The 20024-nt window shown below is 50.1% G+C and overlaps 1 protein-coding gene across 1 annotated transcript in view; it reads right to left on the bottom strand.

The window, feature by feature from the left end:
* TGME49_203135 (dynein heavy chain family protein) overlaps positions 1 to 20024 on the bottom strand; it is a gene marked incomplete at both ends in the record, with an annotated part of 52976 nt that overhangs the window by 16188 nt on the left and 16764 nt on the right. The window contains 20 exons of the mRNA XM_018779240.1: positions 409 to 932; positions 1760 to 1989; positions 2328 to 2497; positions 2991 to 3287; positions 3928 to 4663; positions 5611 to 5720; positions 6114 to 6204; positions 7224 to 7412; positions 8097 to 8335; positions 9148 to 9381; positions 10255 to 10429; positions 10893 to 11041; positions 11662 to 11831; positions 12452 to 12735; positions 13349 to 13703; positions 14606 to 14833; positions 15674 to 15954; positions 17203 to 17300; positions 18538 to 18791; positions 19486 to 19699. Coding sequence (XP_018637368.1) covers positions 409 to 932; positions 1760 to 1989; positions 2328 to 2497; positions 2991 to 3287; positions 3928 to 4663; positions 5611 to 5720; positions 6114 to 6204; positions 7224 to 7412; positions 8097 to 8335; positions 9148 to 9381; positions 10255 to 10429; positions 10893 to 11041; positions 11662 to 11831; positions 12452 to 12735; positions 13349 to 13703; positions 14606 to 14833; positions 15674 to 15954; positions 17203 to 17300; positions 18538 to 18791; positions 19486 to 19699 — 5028 coding nt within the window. The remainder of the gene's footprint in view (positions 1 to 408; positions 933 to 1759; positions 1990 to 2327; positions 2498 to 2990; positions 3288 to 3927; positions 4664 to 5610; positions 5721 to 6113; positions 6205 to 7223; positions 7413 to 8096; positions 8336 to 9147; positions 9382 to 10254; positions 10430 to 10892; positions 11042 to 11661; positions 11832 to 12451; positions 12736 to 13348; positions 13704 to 14605; positions 14834 to 15673; positions 15955 to 17202; positions 17301 to 18537; positions 18792 to 19485; positions 19700 to 20024) is intronic.

The following is a 20024-nucleotide window of genomic DNA, read 5'->3' on the forward strand; positions in this document are numbered from 1 at the left end:
GAGGAAGGCGAAAAACTCGCTGGTGAAGAAGCGGATGTCCAAGAGACCGAGTGAGCCTTGTCGCCTTGAGCAAAGGAGAAGGGAGGAACCGTGTGCCGGGGGAGGGGAGAGAAAACTCGAGACAAACATCGACGGAGAGGTAAAGCGAGCGAGAGAGGGGGGGTGCTGTGAGAGAAGAGGCGAAAGGTGGACGAACCAAGGAGAAGAGCAGCGTAGAGGAGGAGAAGGAGAGAGGGGACCAGCATACGCAAATGCAGTGCCTCGATGTTGAAGAGAAGAAGACGCTCCGACTGTGCGGCTAAGAAGACAGAGCCTCTCTCGACTCTTGGGTTTAACGAATGAGGCAGGCGCATGCCCGAACGTCGAGGAGGCGAGCACGAGCACGCAACGGTCGTGTCTGGTTTCCACCTGAATCGCAGGTTTCGTGAGGCACTTGACAGCTTCTCTCGCTCTCTCCATCGCAGGCAAGGCCTCGGAGAGTTCTTCGTCTGCTTTCTTCTGGATCGAACTCGCCTCCTCCGCCGCCTCATTCGCCCGCTCGTTCTCCTCGTTGGCAATCCTCGACTCTTCTTCGGCGACGGCAGACGCCTTCGCCACCTGCTCAATCAGCAAGTCGACCGCAGCCTTCTGCTCGTCGACCTTCACCATCTTCTCCCTGAGGTCTTCCCGCAGTCCCTCGACTTTCACGCGCGTCTCTTCGAGTGTGCCCAGACCGCGCCGCAGGCGCTCGATGTTCTTGTCGATGTCGAGTCGCTTGCCCACGAGAAACGATTTGTAGAAGTCAATCAGCTCCAGAAACGACTTCGGCGTCGTGTAGTTGTGCCGCCTCTCGACCTCGTAGAACCGCTGGTTCGCCGGATCCACCGACAGATGCACCGACGCCATGTGTTCAGCCAGTGCCGAGTGAAGCTCCGCAGACGGAAGGTCCAGATCTGAAAAGAAGCAGACGGTGAACCGGGTGAGCATACGAGGCTGGAAAAAACGCATCCCTCCTTAGAGACATTCAGAGAGAAGCGACAGCGCCCGAGCGCGCATGACAGGCAGAACCGGGTCGCCACAACCAGGTGCACAGGAGACCTGAGCTCCAAAGGATGTCGTCTAAAAGACGACGAGGCGAACGCATACGCAAAATAGAAATACACATACAGACGCATTCATATATACACATAATTATACATATATACATATATATATATATATATATATATAAATATATATACATATATATACAAACAAGGCCGGAGGAGATATGAGCTTTTTGCATCAAAAACGCATGTTCGATGAACATGTTGCAGCTGAGAACGTCCGGTTCGAGCGCACTGGCAGACGCTGTAGACGCGCGACGCTGTCGTATCATCTCTGCAGACCATCCGCCGAACTTAAATGTGCGTGGACCTGGCAGACGAGATAAGTGGAGTGTGTGCTCAAGATGAAGCAACTTCTATCCTGTCATGCAATCCGTGTTCCGCCAGAAAAACCACGGACGCTTGCGCTGCTGGTTCGGCTCCCGCAGATGCGCTTGAAAAAGATCACGATCGGTGTCAATCGAGATGCAGAATCATCGTTCACTTCGCCAGACGGTGGCGAGACTCGACACTGGCGAGAGCGTGTGTAGATCCGTGCTCTTTGGAGGCTCCAGAGAAGGCCAATATGACAAGAAGAGGTCAGCTCTCATGCAAGCGTAGAAGTACGACGTAGCTCCGCATATCTCTGTAGTGTCTGTTCTACGCGACTTGTGTTGCTGCGAGTTGACGTCTACCTCGAATAAATCGCAGGGCGACATGCACCAAGGCGTCCCGCGGCCACGAATGGAACTGGTCCATGACAGTTCCTGACACAATTGCAGGAAACTTTCGAGCGCGCACTCGCAGGGCTTCTCCAACTGGAGAATGGCACAGAATTACATGCAAATTCCGACGAAGCTTGTCTGTGAAAAACTGCGTCAGACCCTCCCGCGTATCAGCGACATTCGCGGCCTTCGCCTGCTTCCTGAAGCCGCAAACGACAGAGGCAGTCCCGCAGCCGAGGCGTTCGACATCAAAGGCACTCTCCACTTCGAGGCCGCAGCTACAAATCCCAGATCTCTTTTCGGAAATGCAACTCGTTTTGTCAGTACTCTTATAATTACTTGTTATGCATATTTATATATGATTACGAATGCATATGTGTATATGCGTGCGCAGTTTCAAGCAAATGCGCGTGTCGATAGAGGGGATGCGTGGACAACTCCTGGAATGGAACAGGGTGAAAATCGGTGGAAGCCTTGTGCGTTGTGTCTCTGAAAACGCGACGCCGGCCGATGCTGTGCGTTGGGTCACTTGTCATACCTCAGAGAAGACAAAAGGGTGTCAAGTTCTTCTCGCGTGAACAACTCTGGAATGTTTCCGGAAGCCAGGAGGTCGTTGATGAAAACGAGAAACCCCTCGTCGACGATTTGCTGGTCCGTCAAAAGGAACGCATGCGGTGTCCCCGGTCTGACGGCTGCTTTATTCAGTAACTCCTGGAAATCAAAGAGAGAACCAAAGACTCGCCTAACGGCCTTTGGGAAAACACCCGTGAACACGGTGGCGTACGAGTGCACGTATCTCTAGTGAATCAACCACTAGATTTCTCCATATCTATTCCTCTGCGTACAGATAAAAATATATGTATATATATGTGTATGCATGTATAGGTAAATATGGGTGTCCATATGTATATGCGTCTCTCCTTCTATCCCTCCACACCTTCACATATATGTATATGTGCAGAGAGGTCTAGGAATTGTATTGCTTGCATTCATATTCCTCGTGACACGTAGCCTCGCCTAGTGTTACGCCCGTATGTATCCAACTATATACATATATCTATCTATATATATCTATATCTCTCTATATATAAATGGTTCCGTTTGCAGACTTGGATGTTTATCTATCTATCCCTAGATATATGTATATATATGCGGCGTCCGATGTGGTGCGTGTCACTCTGTTCTTGCGACTTGTGTTCACCTGTAGGTCTGTTTTGAAGGCCGTGCGGTCGTAGTGTTGGTTGACCATGATTTGGAACATTTCCATTTTTGAGATGAAAGCCGCGAGCCTCGAGAGACTCTGTTTTCCCGAGCCCCCGACCCCGACGAGAAGGGCGTTCCCTCCAGGCTGGTCGATGATCCGACAGACGCGAGCGACGTGCTCCATGGCATCGTCGAAGAGAACTAGAGGCATTTCGACGTACGCTTGAGAGTACTCTTCGAGTTTCTCGTCAAGCACTTGCTTCAGTTGATCCATGTCTCGAATGGGCAAGTACACCTAAAGAACGTAAAAAACGTGGACCAGCACAGGAACGAAGCGAAAAAGAGCTCGAGTCAAAAACGGATATGGAGAGCTGTGAACGTGAGCTTTCTGACAGTGAGTGGCTTTGCTTGATGTCTTTTCAGTTTTCCTTCACTTGAGTGTTTCTACTCGAGTGTGGTGGACATGTGGAAACAAATGAAACTTTTCGTTTGCTTTTTGAGACTTTCGTCTCTTTTCCGTTTTTCTCATGGCGCCCTTGGGCCGTTCGCGGCCTATTCCTTGTCTTTGTTTCGATGTTTTTTCGCCCTCGCTTCCCTTCCGTCTGTTGGGTTTCTCTCGCCTCCTCTCTAGATTGCTTTTTTCTTTGGCTGCCTGTCCCCTTGCACTCCTCTGTGTTTTTACCCCTCATGATCGTGAGCCTTCCTTTCGTGTGGGATCTCTCGTCTTGCCTCTCTCTCCGTCTGCTGGCTTTCTCCTTTCCCCCTTTCCATCGTGACTGCCTCGCGACTTTGCCCTTTCTCTTCTGTTTTGTTCTTTTTCGCCTCGTTCCTTCCTCCTTCGTTCGCACCCATCCCCTTAGTTTCCATGCATTCCTCCTTTCCGTCCCCTGACTTCTTTCCTCTTTCTTCTCTTGTGTTTGCGTGGGTGACTTTACTCGGTCGTTCCCGCCGCTTTCGGAGACGAAGGAGGTCATGACATTCGGCGTTTGAAGAAGGGCGTCAGGTTTCTCGTCGGGGAAGAATTTCTTGGCAGTCTTGGCCAAGATTTCGTCGAACGCCTTTGCGTCTGCCCCGTCGACCAAGCGGTCGCGAACGACGCGGGATGCCTCGTGCATCCAGAGGCGAACGAACTTTGTTGTGCCCCCAGAGACTTGCGTGTACATGGCAGCTTTGGACTGGAGAACGCCCTGGAAGATGAACGACAAGTCTCTCAAACTGAAGATGTAGTGGAACTTCTTGGCAGAAGGCAAGAAGGCGGGAGAGGCGCGCAGGGTGTGGAACATGTCAATGGTTGCCTGCACCAGAGAACCCTCGAGCGCCTGAATCGCCGAGTCGAAAGGCAAGAGGTGGTGTCGGAGGATGGAACCATAGATCCTCGCGATGTTCTCGGCGTCCGGTGGAAAGCACGCAATCACAGTAAAATGTCGCTGGAGACGCGCGCTGATGTTAAAGGACCCCGCAGTCGGATTCATGCTCGCCATGTACTGGACGTCCACGACTTGTTTCCTCTCGTCGAGTCGGTCCCGGTCGAACATCGAACGGTAATCCACGAGCTGGCGCAAGAGCTCCAGCGGCGCCTGCGTCTCGTACTTGTCCACGAACGGCATGTTGAAGTCGTCAATGTAGAACACAATTCGCTTGTTTCCAGCTGGGCCGTACGAGTGACCCGTCCTGCCCACACGCAACGCGAAGCGATACAGGGCGAGGACGAACTGTGCCGGCGCGCACGAGGAAGCGAAAGAGAAAAACGGGAGACGAGAGGAGAGAAGAGAGGGAAGGCGAAGGAATCGAAGGGAGGAGAGGAACGAGGGAAGCAGGGTGGAGGGGAGAGTCGGGAGCACGGTGAGAGGAAGTATAAGAGAGAGAGGGCGAAGGAGCCAGAGAGGAGACGAGAATCAGGGGAAGCAAGAAAACGCGTCAAACACAATCTCTGCAGAAGTAACTTGTGTGGTGTTGCGGAGTCACAAGAAGAGAGATGAGAAGAGAAGCAGAACAGAGGAGAGCGAACAGCTTTGTCACTTGCAGACCACAGCAGGTTTTTCGGAAGCAGGCGAGAACAGCTTGAGTATAGGCGCGACAGGGGATCATTGGCACGAGAAGACATGAATATGTTCTACAGGAACAGGCAACGCTCTTCATCTGTTAAGCAGCGACTCCGTCATCATACAATGAAATATCGACGTTGCTACACTCTACAGAGGTCGACCATGTGGAGGTGTGAGTCATGCAGGTATGCGCAGTGCGCTCCAGCTAACGTACTCTGTTGCTGCACGAGTCCACTCGTCTTTTATTCAAAAACAAGTCTCAGAAAATACTAGAGGAATGCACACCTAGACTACTGGTGACAAGGGTAGGGAACTCACACAGGTGCCTGAAGTTTTGCCTCTCCTGACAACCGAACAGTTGAAGAAAGTCGGGTGTACGTTCGAGTCAACAGGAAGGTGCGTGTGATTGTCTTCGAATCCACGACAAGAGACCGCGCATGAGTGTCTTTCAGAATGGAAGGCGTTTCATGTTGTGCAGATAGGAGTTGCGAAGCGACGGCTTTTCCTCTTCTGACTCGGTCTCTCGCGCCTGCTGAACGGCCACTCACGCGACGCCGGTTGAGGTGTTCCTACCTTTTCTCAATGTTGTTTTCAATGATCGCCTGAAGCGTACGCGAGTCTGTGTAAGAATTCAAGTTAACCGTCGTAGACAGAATCTCGTCCGGCAATCCTCGAAGGTAATCCTATGAACGATCATACATGCGAGACATCAAAGTGATAGGTTCTTTAAACCATGAATCTTAGAGAAATACACACATATACAGATGCAGATACATCACACGCACCCAGCAGGCTAATATATCAAATGATATTGTTAAGCATTTATATATATATATATATATAGAGAGAGAGAGAGAGAGAGATTGGGAAACCAAATCGATCAAAACAATCACACACGTATACGTACACATAAAGGTAGTACATCACACACCTACTCTCTTGTGCATATATATATATATATATATATATACGCACATGATGCGGTACCTGTACCGGTGAGTATACAAATACGCACATGGCACAAGGTATGTACTTTCGCAAAAACATACGCACATTGGCCCCCTGCGTTCACCTACCTTGATAATCGTTGTTTTTCCTGTCCCGGAGGAGCCAACGAGAAGCAGCGGCTTTCTTCTTCGAACGTGGAGGTCGGCAACAAAGTGCAGCCTGCATTTGCAGAGGCACCCACACAAAGATAAGGACTGAACGCCCGACACGAGGGAGCACGAGACAGTGAAAATTACGAACCGTGCACAGCTTGCATGCAGATGGCGGTGTTGCAGCTGTCGGCTGAGTACCTGTCTACGTAACGCACTTTGCATGCTGGTCGTGAGGCAGACAGTCGAATTTGGACTGGATAACAACGACCTGGCTGCACACAGTGAGGTCAGTCTTTCACATGGGTGCGCAAAAGGAGAACCACAGGCAGGGCAAATCGAGACAGAGTTATCCTGACCAAAGACAGGGAAAGCCAAGACCACGAAGAGGCATTTAAGCGCCTGGGAAACACACAGCCTACGTAGGACCCCTCAGAGGTAAAAAACAGACGAACTCCCCCAGCCTTGCACACTCAGCTATACAACACTCTCTCTCTCTCGCTATATATATATATATATATATATATATGTATTCTTCAGTGTATTTATTAATATACACATATACTTTAAAAGATGCGTAAATGTATTAATACATATATATATATATATATATAGATATAGATATAGATATAGATATATATACATGTGTGGGGTCTTGTCAATGTGCCAGTCAGAGGGCGGCAACACAGGACCATGGAGAACTGAGGAAGTGCGAGAACCACTGATTCACCAGGTGCAGAGCCGTTCTCAACCGTTCAGAAGGAAAAAGAGGAGAAATCAAGCCTCAGGAGAGAGACGAGAAAGGACTGCTCGCTAGGCTGCAAGAAACGCGACTACGGGACTCGGTCGTTCGGTGCGACGTCGTGCAAGACGGAGTAGAAACGCAATCGAGAGAAGGCTTCTTCGAGGTGAAGGCCATGGCTCACTGGAGACGGGTCACCAAACGGAGTGCAAAGAAAACTCGAAACTGCAAGATGGCGCGCAAGCACGCAGGCGTCGGGGCAAGTCCCAACCTCGACCGCAGAGCCTCCCGGCGCGGATGACCGCCCAGTGCGGACCCTCATGCAGTGTGGACAGAGGTGGACGCACCGAACGGTGTCGACTGTTGAGACGACAATGTTTGTGAAGATTGTGTCTGGGGCAGGCTGGTACGGCAAGAGGTCTTGCGCCCAAGGAACCCATTGACAAGACACTTCGTCAAATCTGTAGTCGAAGCAGAGTCCGCCCTCAGGAAACTTGATCTTCGAGGCACTCCGCAGCCAGCTGTTGAACTGGTTTCTGACGGACAGAAAAGAAGAGGCAACGCTTTGGAACGGAACTGTATCTTGGCACTTCTCCTCTATTAATCTACATACCAAGATACGAAGAAAACAAGAGTTGTATTCACACTGCAAGTTCCCACAATACCTCCACTTCAGGAGCCTCCTATACACCCAGCGGCGTTCTGACCCAACGCAGTCTCCAGGGTCACCTGCATTCGACTCCATGAGCGCCGTGCCTCACTCACATACATGCTGTGAGAGTCTCCAGCTCAAGGTGGACAGGTCTCTGTTCCTATCACGTGCATGCATGACTTTTGTATCCAGGATTTCGAAGCCAGTGCGAGTGCGATCCACATCGCCCTGGCGGAAATGAGACACGATTCGCGACAAAAGAAATGAAATGGAGACCTGGATGGACCGAGAAGGTTGCAGGAATAAAGACACCCTTTCGTTCATCCCAACTGGCAAAATCCTTCCAACTGCAGGTGGAATGAAACCTATCCGATGAACAGAACGACAGACCTTCCCCGATCACACACGCGTCTGGATGCATATCTGGAAACTCCTTCATACATCGTATATATATATATATATATATGCATATATATGTAAATGTATATATACATATATTTGTACATGTGTATGTGCAACTGTGAACTTGACTTTAGAATACACACAGACAAATTTCATTGTTCTGTACCTGTAGTTTACAACTTTGTCGTCCGCAAGACATCCCCCGACCGTCCACATGAGAGCAACGACGAAGTACGCCTCGTAGACGAGTTTCTGTTCATCTGGAGACTTCGATCTCAGCAGTTCCATGTTCTCCTTGGTGTTGTTATACAGCATGGCGTCGATAAAGCAACAAATGCTCTCGACGAATGCAATGTCGTTCATTGGGCAAATGAACTTGAAGTTTTTCCGGAATGTGTCAATGTTCTGCAGCGCAGAAAGAAGGCGAAACATGGCGTCCGCGGATCCTCGCCCTCACCGAAAGTCGGAAAGGCTCAGACACATTCGGAAGCGAATCTCCCGTTAACTGCTAATGTTCGAACGTACAAGGTAAACTCATCCATCGCAGGTTCGGTCTAAAGTCCTTGAGTACTATGCAAGCTGCATGGCTCCTGCGACATTGCGATGATGAGGACAGCGAGCGAGAAAACGCGTTCTAAAACGACGACATGCAGGTCGTCCGGAATCCAGCAATATTGTGTGGTTCGTGTCTCCAGAGTCCAAGCCTAGTTTCCTCGCATGTCCGCACGCATAATATACGACTCAGCTCACCAGCTGACAGGAAGAGCTTCTCGGTGTGAGCACAGGCGATGAAACTAGTCCCTCAGCAGTTCTACATATATATCTATACACACAGGTATGTAAACATATATATATATATATATAAGTTTGTGTTTGCGTGTGCAAACGCCTGCAAGGTACAGCTAGTCAATGCGCATCACTATTTAAAACGTCACCGCCTGCATAACCATATTTATCAATTTATTTGGTTGAAGTTGTGTAACCTGTAAGAGGTCTGTTTTTGTCGGGGCGAGACGCGAGGCTTCAGGAACGTGGTGTTGCTTGTCTGAGTGTGAATGGCGTCGAGCCGCAAAGCTGAAGAAGACATCGATCATTGGCTGCTCCGTGTTTTCGGATAATTTTCTTGAAATAGCAGTCTGTACGCATTGTGTGTCTGCCAGGTCGCAGGAGTTAGTAGTTGAGGCTGTTGAGAAAGGTAGAAAGCTGCCTGTTCTAACCTGTTCAAAGTAGTAGGAGAAGAGCAAGTAGAACTGAGACTGAGCAATCTGATCGGGAAGCGTTTCTCTCCAAGAAACAAGAAACGGCTTCCACCCAACATCGTTTTCGTTGATGAACAAGACGCCTCCTCTTGAAACTGTTGCTGGACTTGCATGCTTCATGTCGGCCACTTCGAAGAGCATCCGCATGGTGTTTGTGAATGGAATTCTCTCATTGCTCACGAGAGTGAGAACCTGCCAAGGAACGAGAAAAATAGAGAAACGAATCGCAGCCGCATCTCAAGAAACGCATGGGGGAAAACCCCTTTGGAAGCGATCACTTGTGGTCTCCAGCTGAGTCGGGAGTAAGGCTGGGCCACCGCCATGACGTTTCAAACGCTGGTATATCCTCAAACGACGGGGATGTAAGAGACGATCGTACCGGCGAGCGTCCCCACCAGTAGAAACGTCGAGTCGCCCAATCTAAGGCCGCCACCGAAAAACCGACGACAGCGGAGAAAAAAAGAAAGCAGCATAGAGAAACGACGCTGCACAAGACACCAGAATGCCCAACAGATACAGAAACGCTCCAAGTTCGACAGGCAACGCTTGAAGGGGATATTGAGTGTTCTGGGTGCGAATGATGCATCGACGCAGGAGCGTTTTCTCAGAAGACGAATCGGGTCACGAGCGATCGATGATCACTTCGTCATTCTCAGGTGGCACAATGAAGACAGGAAGCACGGTGCGAAATGTGAAGAAAGACACAAGCGAAAGAAAAACGGGATGCAAGCGTCCTCAGGAGAACAAGGTCTCGGTCTCGGACAACGCACCTCGCCTCGACCTGTACCGTGTATTGACAGTCGACGGACGTCTCCATGCATTTAACAATGCACATGTAGAAGCGTGAGCTTCAAGGTGCGCACACGAACATCCATTCTTAAATAGAAGTGTGTTTTTATGTCTCTTCCTTAAACATATATATATATATATATATTCTTTTGATGTCGACGGTCGCCTATCGCGGAGCGTCGCTGTGAGCGATAGAGGCCCCCAGGCCAACTACATCTGGCGCAGAGAGTGATTTGCCGGGTCAGGGATTTCGCGGTGTTCCCTGCATGCACATACTTTGTTGTCGTCCATCACCGTGTTCATCGACTCAATCCATTCTGCGTCGATGTCGCCATCTAAAACGATCCATTTGTGCAGCTGCGAAGACTTGAACCGTCCTCGTTCCTTCGACATGTTTCGCATCACCACTGCGATTGCTCCATCCTTCCACTCTTTGCTGGGCGTCATGTACCTGCAGAGAGAGCCCAACACCGAAGTCGGCAACGCGTGGACTTCGCCACCCTCTGACGCAGTCGCGAGCGAACCTCCGTACAAAGAGAACCTCGAATGACCGCCGTCCACCAAGCTTCCCTTTGACAGCTGAGGACGCCACACATTCTGCGTTTCCATACTCCACCGGGGGTCGGTCGTTCACATGTGCGTGGAAGCTGCGTTCAGGTGTACTCTGGGTTTAGGCGAACTAATTTTTCTCAGGAAACAAAACGTACTGGGCAGACATTGTTTGGCGTCCACTGGCAAGCGAGAGACAGCAACGCCCAGCCACAACGAGCCTCTCTCTACTGAGATGTTCACTTGTGCGCCAGACTGACGATGAGAGTGTCTCCTCCTCGGTTGCCCTTCTCCTCATACAGTCGCTTGCTCTTTTCCTCAGTGCTCATTTCGTGTTTTCTCCCTCGAATCCCTTCTCCTCGCACCCGTAAAGTTCACTGGAGGAAATCGCTTTCGGATTGAGAGCTTCAAACACCGCTTCCTGGCCGAGGGAGATGAGTGCTTTATTCAGCGTCTTCCACACGCACGACTTGCTGCACCCAGGCGGACCGAGCACGAACAAACAGTGGCGAACCTGGAACCACAAAAGCCATGAAAATCAAATCGACACACCAAACACACCTTCAAAACCAAAACGCAAAGCCTCACAGACTCAACTACCACGCTTCAAAGAAACGGTTCACAGATGCATATATATATAAATATATATTTATGTATATATACTTATACTGGTATAAATAAATAGTTATATATATATATATATATATGAGTATATGGGTAGACATAAGCATATGGTTAGAGAAGCAACTGCGCATTTTCTTGGTGCGCAGCTCCTGTCTTTGTCTACATTTGTATATTTCTACTTGCGTCGCCACGTGGATCTACGCGTTCGTTTATACGGGAAAAAGTAGAGATGTGCATTTGTATAGAAATGGAAATTCGTCTCAGTGAGGGGCAGCGCCTTGCTGGGAGCGAACGCCACGGGACGTCACATGCATTTTTGCATTTCACGGATGGCTCCGTGGTCCGCCAGAGAGAAGCAAGCGGCGAACGTGACTCCGACTGTGACTTCTCATTTGTCGTTTTTCGTCTCTTCCTATACGGGAGACAGGAGACACCTGAAAAGCAGGTCGTGTGCATCTGTCTTCGGAATTCCAGTCAAACGTGGAACAGCGTTCTCTGCTCGAGACGTACTGAGAGAATCTCGTGGAGCTGCACACACTTGAGGACGAATTGTTCCTCCGCCTGCAGCTTTTGCTTCTTCGTCACGTTTGTGACGGCTTTCCAAAGTTGTGCGTCGCGCTTCGATGGAGCTTGGATACCGGGAAACAAGTCCTCGATCAAGCGAAGGAAAATCGGCTTGTCTAAACTCGCAGTCCCCAGAAGAAATAAAAAACAATCCAATCGAAGAAACAGAGATCGAGGTTCTCACGGTCGCTACGCGCAATGGGACGGTTGCCTGAGATGCTTTGCCTTAAACGCTCCTGTTACATATATTTAATCGTGCAGGTCCGCGTGTAGACCTCTATGCCATATTTGCAGTGGTAGATACCACTGCATATCTCCATCGTTAAGAGCCAGTACGTACTCATTCAGGCCTATATATATCTATATATATTTATTTATATATTTATATGCATATACATGCGGATGCTAACATGTGTGCAAATCCCATAGTGTCACCGTACTTGAATTCTGATACCTGCAGATCCGTATACATCTGCATGTTGAAGTGGAGACACTGACACATTTCTTCAGCCGCGTATGTTCCTGCTTTCTTGGGGAAGAGTCAAGCGTCTGAAGGCGTTTCGACTACACAGAAGAACTTGGAATCCGTGTTCCACTCCGTGGTATACACTCTTCCCTGTAAAGCATCTAGCGATTTGTCAACGCAGACAGCTTGAATGCAGTTGATAAAGACCTGGGCTGTCTGCATCCGTCGTTCATGTGTTCATGTCACTCGCTTCTCGGCTCGTCGCCTTACCGTCTGTGGTGATTTTCGCGATGTTGAAGTCTCTTAAAGCTCTCATGAGAAGCATTTCTTCGTCCACTGCTGTGTCTGCACGCTTGAGCGAACCTGCTTGTCTCAGCACAGCTTTGACGGCTCTGAGCCCCCAGTCGTAGTGCAGCGCTTTGGAGAGCAAGGCACTGCACAGCGAGTAGAGCGTGACGAATTTGTGCGCTAACGCCCTGGCGTTGATGAATCCCTCCGACATCAGCATGTTTTCGCAGATGAACAGCACATCAGGGATGATCATCGCGCAGGACCTGGGCAAGACAACAGAGCCACACACACACAGACACAAACACACGGAGAACAAAGCAGGTTTTTGCCTCCTGAAAAAAAACAGTTCCGACAAGGATCTCGCTGAGCGAACTCGGGGGATCAGCGAAGGACATCATGGTGAGGGAGAAAACAGGGAAAACGGTGAATCGCCGGAACCTTTGATCCAGTAGCGACTCAGTGAAATACTCGGTTTACGTTCAGTGTCCTTGCCATATCTCTATGAAAATATGTGTAGAGACGGATGCCAAGTTGTGTCTCAACCCATGCAGATATCCGTCTACAGATGTATACATATCAGTCGATGCGAATCTGCGTTTGCAGCTGCACTCCATTCTGTGAATAAGCGTCTGTGTTTAGATGTGGAAGGAGATAACTTCGACGAAGGCAGGGAGAGCTGTTATATTCCCCAAAAGACAGCGATGTCGAAGCGCGTGTTCCGCGACGAGAGATGCCTAGAGAGATACGACGCTCTCCTCTCGACCGCTCTGTCGCGTGAGTCCTGTGAAAACGTCACCTCCGCTTCTACGCATGCGTCGCCCATTTGCGTGCAGACGGGAGGGAACCAACGCAAAGGAGACGAGAGTGTGTTCGTACCTGAAAAGCGCCTTCAAGTTTTCTGGCAGCTCCGTTCGCCCTGCGTATCCAGGATTCATGGTGATGAAGAAGCCGCACGTAGGGATGAGGTGGATTTCCTCATCCATGAATTGAAACCGTTTCTTGCCTTCCTTGATCGCATCTAAGATCGACTTGACTTGCGTGGAGACGACGGACAGCACTTCGATGGATATGCGGTTGAACTCGTCGAAACACCCCCAAGCTCCAGACTGCGCCAAACCCATGAAAATCTGTGCCATCGACAAATAATTCATCTGGTCTGAGCAGTTGAAGACAAAGACTGGCAAGCCAATCGCTCGACTCAGGTCCTTGGTGGTCTCGGTCTTCCCCGTTCCTGCGCGACGACGCTCGAGGCACAGCAAGGAATGGCGTCACTCAGGAAAGAGCGGAACGCACGCATAAACAAGAGATCGCCTCGATTCACAGACAACTCAAGGAAAGGGCAGGAAACGGTGTCTCGACAACTGATGCAGCACGTCGGAACACGGCGAACGAAACGAACAAGTTCGTTTTCAACTCAGGACTCGCGCTTTGGCGGAGCGACCACAAGCTTCGTTGATGAAAGAGGGGTGTCCTCGTCTCAACATGACCGGAGTTGAGTCTCTCGCAATCGGCCCGAGAGCTCGTTTCTTTTCCTCTCCGTCTCCGGGTGCTTTCACTCATCTCTTCATTTGCGTCTATCAACACATTCCGAATGCCCTCATCCACACTCGTCTGGCGAGAGATCACGGTGTAGAAACAGCAGCTCAAGCAGTCGAGCCAGTGTTTGACAGTCTGTCTACAGCTATTCGTCGATCGTCGCGTTATCGAAAACTCGAAAAGCAGCTTCTTCTACCGGCTTTTCGAATGCTGCTCCTTCGCTCGCGTCTCATGCCCCTCTTCCTTAGACACACTGTGCCCTGTTCCCCTCTCGAGCGTCAGTGCAAGTCTCCACCTGAGTCGAGGTGTGGCAGGTACGCCTGAAATCAGCAAGTCAGTGCTTTCAACTCCCCTAACGACTGTCTTTTTATGGCAAGTTCCTGGGTCGACCCAGAGTGTGTGCAGTTGCAGACCCCCTGCAGATTTCGTCCCTACTTGTCTTCCTCTGTCTCGGCAGCTCTGTTGGCTCTCAGGCCTAGCGAGACACCACAAGTGAACCGTCTGCGAGTATCCCTTCTTTCTCCGCTTCGTCGTGAGTGTGCTTCGGCAAAGATCACTGCAGAAGATTTGTCCCGAGTTTCCAAAGCGTCCGCTCACCTGCCGGGCCTGCTGGCGCTCCTCCCATTATCAGGTTGAGTGCCTGAGTGAGAGTGATGTAGCATCTGTCTGTGAGAGGCGTGATGACCAGGCGTCCACAGTTGCCCACATATTCATACATGTAGGTCGTGGACCAGTCGCACATGCGAACCAAACACGTCTTCTTCTCCTCGCCAGGCTTCTGCGCCCAGTAGAAGCGCAGCTGCGACTGCCACTGAAACGCGCTGGCTGCAGAGAACGAGGAAGCGGGAGAACGGCAGGAAAGACCGCGAAGCAGAGACTGTTTTTGAACGAGGAGACGCGCATGACGCAGATGCAGCGGCGAGGTTCCCTCGCAGCGCTTGCCGGCAGACGGAGGGGCAAGAGAAGAGGCGAAAAAGAGGCGAAACAAAGGCAGAAGGGAGAAGGAAGAAAGAGGGAATACGGGAAAAGGGAGAGAAAAGGAAAGTCAGGAAGAGCGGAAAAAGCGAGACGCCGAACAAACGAGCGAGGGAGAAAAGAGGGAGACGGATAAAGAGGGAAAGGGCAACAGAAAAGGAAAGAAGAGAACAATAAGAAAGCGAAAAAAAGAGAAGCACAGAATGAAGAGAGATGGAGGAAGAGGGAAGGACAGGATAAGGCCGAAGTAGGAAGAGGCAACGAGAGAGAGGACGCGAAGAAGAAGCAGCGGAAGGCAGCGCCTATGTAACCGAAGAAGTGAAAGAGAAAGAGGGGAAGGGGTGAGCATCAGAGAACGAGGACAAGAAGCTGTCGCAGAGGACGAAGCACCGGCAGGCAGAAAGCGGATCGTCAATGAGAGAAAAAAAGGGAAACCATCCGATTCGGAGGACAAGCAGACACTCACAAGCGCTCTGATTGAATTGGTGTCTCTTGTTGGATCGTCGTTGCTCCGCCCGATGGAGTGAAAGAATCCTCCAGAAAGATTCAACCAATAGAGGAAGAAAACGAAAGGCCGACCCTTCACGGGACGACGCTCGACGAAAGCGGCACATAGGCTTCAAGAAAAAAGGGTGTCTGGTAGAGCAGGGAACGAGAGCAGCTGTCGAAAGGAGGAGACACAACGCCTACCTTCTGTGAGCTTTTTTGTGATGAACGACTCAACGACGTCTCGCGCATGCACATCGATGGTAATGAGTGTGATGATTTTAACGCGAAGGTCCGTCGGAAGGTCTTGTTGAACCTGCCGAATGAGTTTCTCGATTCTGTCGTCGTAGACGCGTTTGTAGTCTTTCATGGCGTTTTCAGAGCCTCCCTCCAACTCCTCGAAGCAACGAGAAACTTCGTCCGTCCAGATGATTTGACTCGCCACCAGAGCGACCTGGGCGCAGTAGTCGCGAAGCCACTCTTCTCTGGAAGAACAATCAACAGACACGTCCACTGGGTCGTTTCTGCATCCCAGAAAGTAATCTCCAGTTTGCGCCTAGGGCCGCGATTCTACTGGAGTGACAGAGAGTCGACCTTCAAGTGTGGACTGAGAATAAGGCAGTTTATAGACCCCAGGAACCTCATACTCGAACGCGTCGCACGGAGCCTAGCGCCAGTCTTGTTATCTGTGTGGTACTGCATGCCACCCTAACGTGAGGAGAAGGAACGTTTAACCGCGATCTGAACGCAGCAGTTACCGCAGGTGTCGGCGAACGCGAAATGCAGAGGTTATTCCCCATGACACAGCATAAGATAGAAGCGCTCGTTCCGCCCTTCATTGACTGTTTGTAAACCGAGCAACTCGAACAGAGTCTCACGCAACGAACGCCCGGCATTTGGGGGAAGTGCGAGCTGAAAACTCAGAGCGGATCGAACGATGTCCATCAACAACAAATGAAAGAAGATAGCGCCACACGGACCAGAAACCAGTTGCCGGCAGCGGCACACACTACGTGGTTCCGGCAGATTCTAAAACATGTATCATCTCCACTAGGCTGTGCGAACGCGGAAGGACTTGACATCGCAGAAGGCAACGTGGATCAGAGAGTCGAGGAGCAAGGGTACTAAACAGCTCAAATACGAAAAACCACAGACGAGATGATCACGCCCATACGATCTGCATTGAACTTGAAGAAGAGTCCACTACAGAGCTGAACTGCAGATGTGACGGTTTTCCTGCTTGCTATGCGGCAGGAAAGACAACGAACGATCCGTCACCTAGGCACCACACCCAAAGGAGCCCTCAGACAACGTACGTCCATGGTCTCCAACATGCGCAAACGCTTCACTTGCGACATCGACGGACACCGCGTCGGGGAAGGCCAAGTGGGCAAGCATAACACACAGGGGAGTTGCCGAACCTTGTCGCCCGTCAGGTCTCTCGAGGGACGTCGGCCCGACCTCCCGACTTTTGACTCCTTAGGGACCTCCGTTTGTTCCATCGCGAGGTCTCAGTCACGTATGTACCAGAACTCTCGTAGACAAGAACGCAGTCGGCGACCGCGATCTCTACTAACGGAACCGACACTCGGAAACGCAACGCACTCGCAAAGTAGATGAAGGATACGCTCCGTTCATGTGTGCGTCGACCTGCTTTGCTTTCGCAAGTCCTTTGCGTTTTCTGAATATGTTTCCGTGTAACGGCCAAATGCATGCAGTGAGACCACACTCACCTGGGTTTGTCGACTTCCCAGTTCTCAGCGTTGATCTTCGCAACTTCGAGGACGTCGTGAAGCTGTTTGCGGACGTGCGTCTCCAGATTTGCCAGGTACTGTGTCGAGGGAGGCGACGGCGCGAGGCGAACGCACAGGCAAACGCCGGAAAACCGGACGCATCAGGAAAAACAAGGGAGACAGAAAGCAAATGAAGAAGTGACGAGTCCCCACCACTCAGGAAAGAGGGGGCATCGCTCCTGTTTCGAATGAGCGCTGGCAGCGACGCAGAGCAGAGAGAAGTTCGCCCGCCTCCAGTGTTGATCTTCCCTTCCAGACCACCAGGACGTTACGCAACATCAATCGACGAAAACAGATTTACCGAGAAGAATCCCAGACTGCCCCGTCAGCCTCCGCATATCCATGCAGGGAGTTCAAGTTGCTCTACTTCTACGCTCGCGATCGCCTTGACAATGCACACTCGGAGTCGTCACTTGGAGAAAATAGGCTCTTCTCTGTGTGCGTCTTTATCGCGGAGTCTCACACGTCGCCGAACCTTGCAGAGGTTCTGCGTGTCTCCAAAGTGCCTCTTCATACATATATATACATACATGTGTTTGTCTTCTGCGTCTTCACTCCTGGCGTGATGTTTGACCCTGCATATATATATATATATATATATATATATATATATATATATAGTTACTTGCACAGGTGTCATTGATCTATTCATGCGACTGCTAGATTCTTGAGCCATCATAGTGGTCCACTTAGCTTGCGCTCGTTTCCCTTCAAAGTCGTTAAAAGATGGACACAAGCATCGCTAGCAAGGCGTCTGTTCGGAAAATCCGAGAGCTCCTTCATTGAGCACAGTGAACTATCAGTGAGTCTGTGGTTTCACAGTTGACATATTTGCATATATATATATATATATATATGTATGTATAAATGCATGCATCTGCACACAGAGACAGAGAGACAGTCAGCTTGGTGAAGTCGCCTTCTGTGTAGACAGAAAAGGACGCGAAAGGGTGTGCGGACAAAAAAGGCCTTGGACGATCCATAGAAATACTCTTCTATAGAAAAGTACAAAAATGTAGGTAAATCGACAGTTCGTCGGATCACGGCTGGGTGCGTGGTTCCGTCACATGCCTCAGTGGTGGCCAAATTATCTCGCTGTTACGGTGACCCCCCGTTTGATGAATGTCAAGTCCCTCAGTGAGAGGATACGGTCTTCAGCTGGAATGATTTACACCATGAAATAGCGGATTTTCCGTCCACGGACAACAGGTGAATGCCCCCCGACTATCCCTGAGCCACGCGTTCCACTCGGACTCCTGGCTGGGGAAACCTTACTGTTTCAACAGGGCCTTCTAAGTGGTAGTCTTCTCCAAAAGGGACGTATTCGTCTTCCTTCGAAAACATTCCGCACGCCACCCTTGCATGCACCGGATCTTTCTGAAAGTCGAGCATCTTGATGCCATCGAAGCAGTCTCCAAGGTAATAACACACTTTTATTGGGTCGTTCCCGTTAGCCAAAATGTCCAACAGAGCTTGGTTGGAAACAAAGTAGAACCGAGCAAAAGCCTTCTTCTTTTGTTCCAGATAATCTGCGAAAAAGCAAGGTCACGCATCGACGAAAATCCACTCATCAACGAGACGCTACCGTCGTTGCAACGATGTATATATATATATATATATATAGCCGTACACAGCTAGGTTTGAATCGGGGTGTCTTCCTAGCACTGTAAGATAGATGATTTTTTGTATGGCTATATCGTTGTTCGTATTCCAAGCTACAGGCCCTTCATATGTAAGATTATTTTTCTTTCTCAAAAAAGAGAAAATGAATACACACGCACGTATACTGATATTCCTGCATATGTATACGACGCTTCCATAGGACATCTCTGCTCATCTATAAATGCATGCATACATACTTGCATACATACATTCATACATGTTGGGGAGTGAAGTACTCGGACCTGCTCTCCCATCCCAGTCGGTGCCCGTGATCACAGCCATTATTTCCTCAAGTTTGTACGCACACATCAAAGCCCATTTACATAGAGCTATGCATACCCATATGCATATATATATATATATATGTTAAGGTGCTTGATCGTGACCGCGTTGATCACAAGCATCAATAAAATGTGCATGGGAGCAGACAGACATATATATATATATATATAGAGAGAGAGAGAGAGAGAGAGACGGATCTGCCAATTTGCTTTTCGTTGAGTAAGGATGGAACTTCGGTGCGAATTTGGCTGGTGCTTTGCGTCGTCTTTGCTGTCTCACCGCTGAGAGCTTTTTCGCAGGATTCGATCATTTCTCTGAGTTTGAGGAGGAGCTCGAAGCGCCCCTCGAAGTGGCAAGACTCAACGATGTTGGGGTGCTGTGCTGCGCCAGACATCATATCTTTCCACTCGCCGTCTGCGGCTTCGAACCGCTTGGAGTCTTCGGGAAGCTGCGACCGAATGTCATCCGACTGCATGAAAATCGGCTGCAAGCGCTGCGAGGCCGAAGCAGCACAGTTGCGAACCAGACAAGAACAGCCATTTAGAAAAGAGAGGATCCAAGCGTGTGTGACGAGCGAGAACTTGGAAACATTTACAGAGAGGAAGGGAAGGAGGCGGAACTAGACAGCGAAGAAGCAGATGAAAGGAAACGTCGAACCAGGAGGCAGGGGACTCCACACCAAGGAAGGAGAAGCGGAACATGGAAGCAAAGAAGATCGGAAACTGAAAATTTTAGAAGAACCTGCAGTCGAAAAAGAACCCGTTCGGAAGGGAGCTCAGACGCAAGCAAGGACCAGCGTGTGCGCGACGAAGCCGAAG

This window comes from Toxoplasma gondii, chromosome VIIa (genome assembly GCF_000006565.2).
Source record: "Toxoplasma gondii ME49 chromosome VIIa, whole genome shotgun sequence".
NCBI lineage: Eukaryota > Apicomplexa > Conoidasida > Eucoccidiorida > Sarcocystidae > Toxoplasma > Toxoplasma gondii.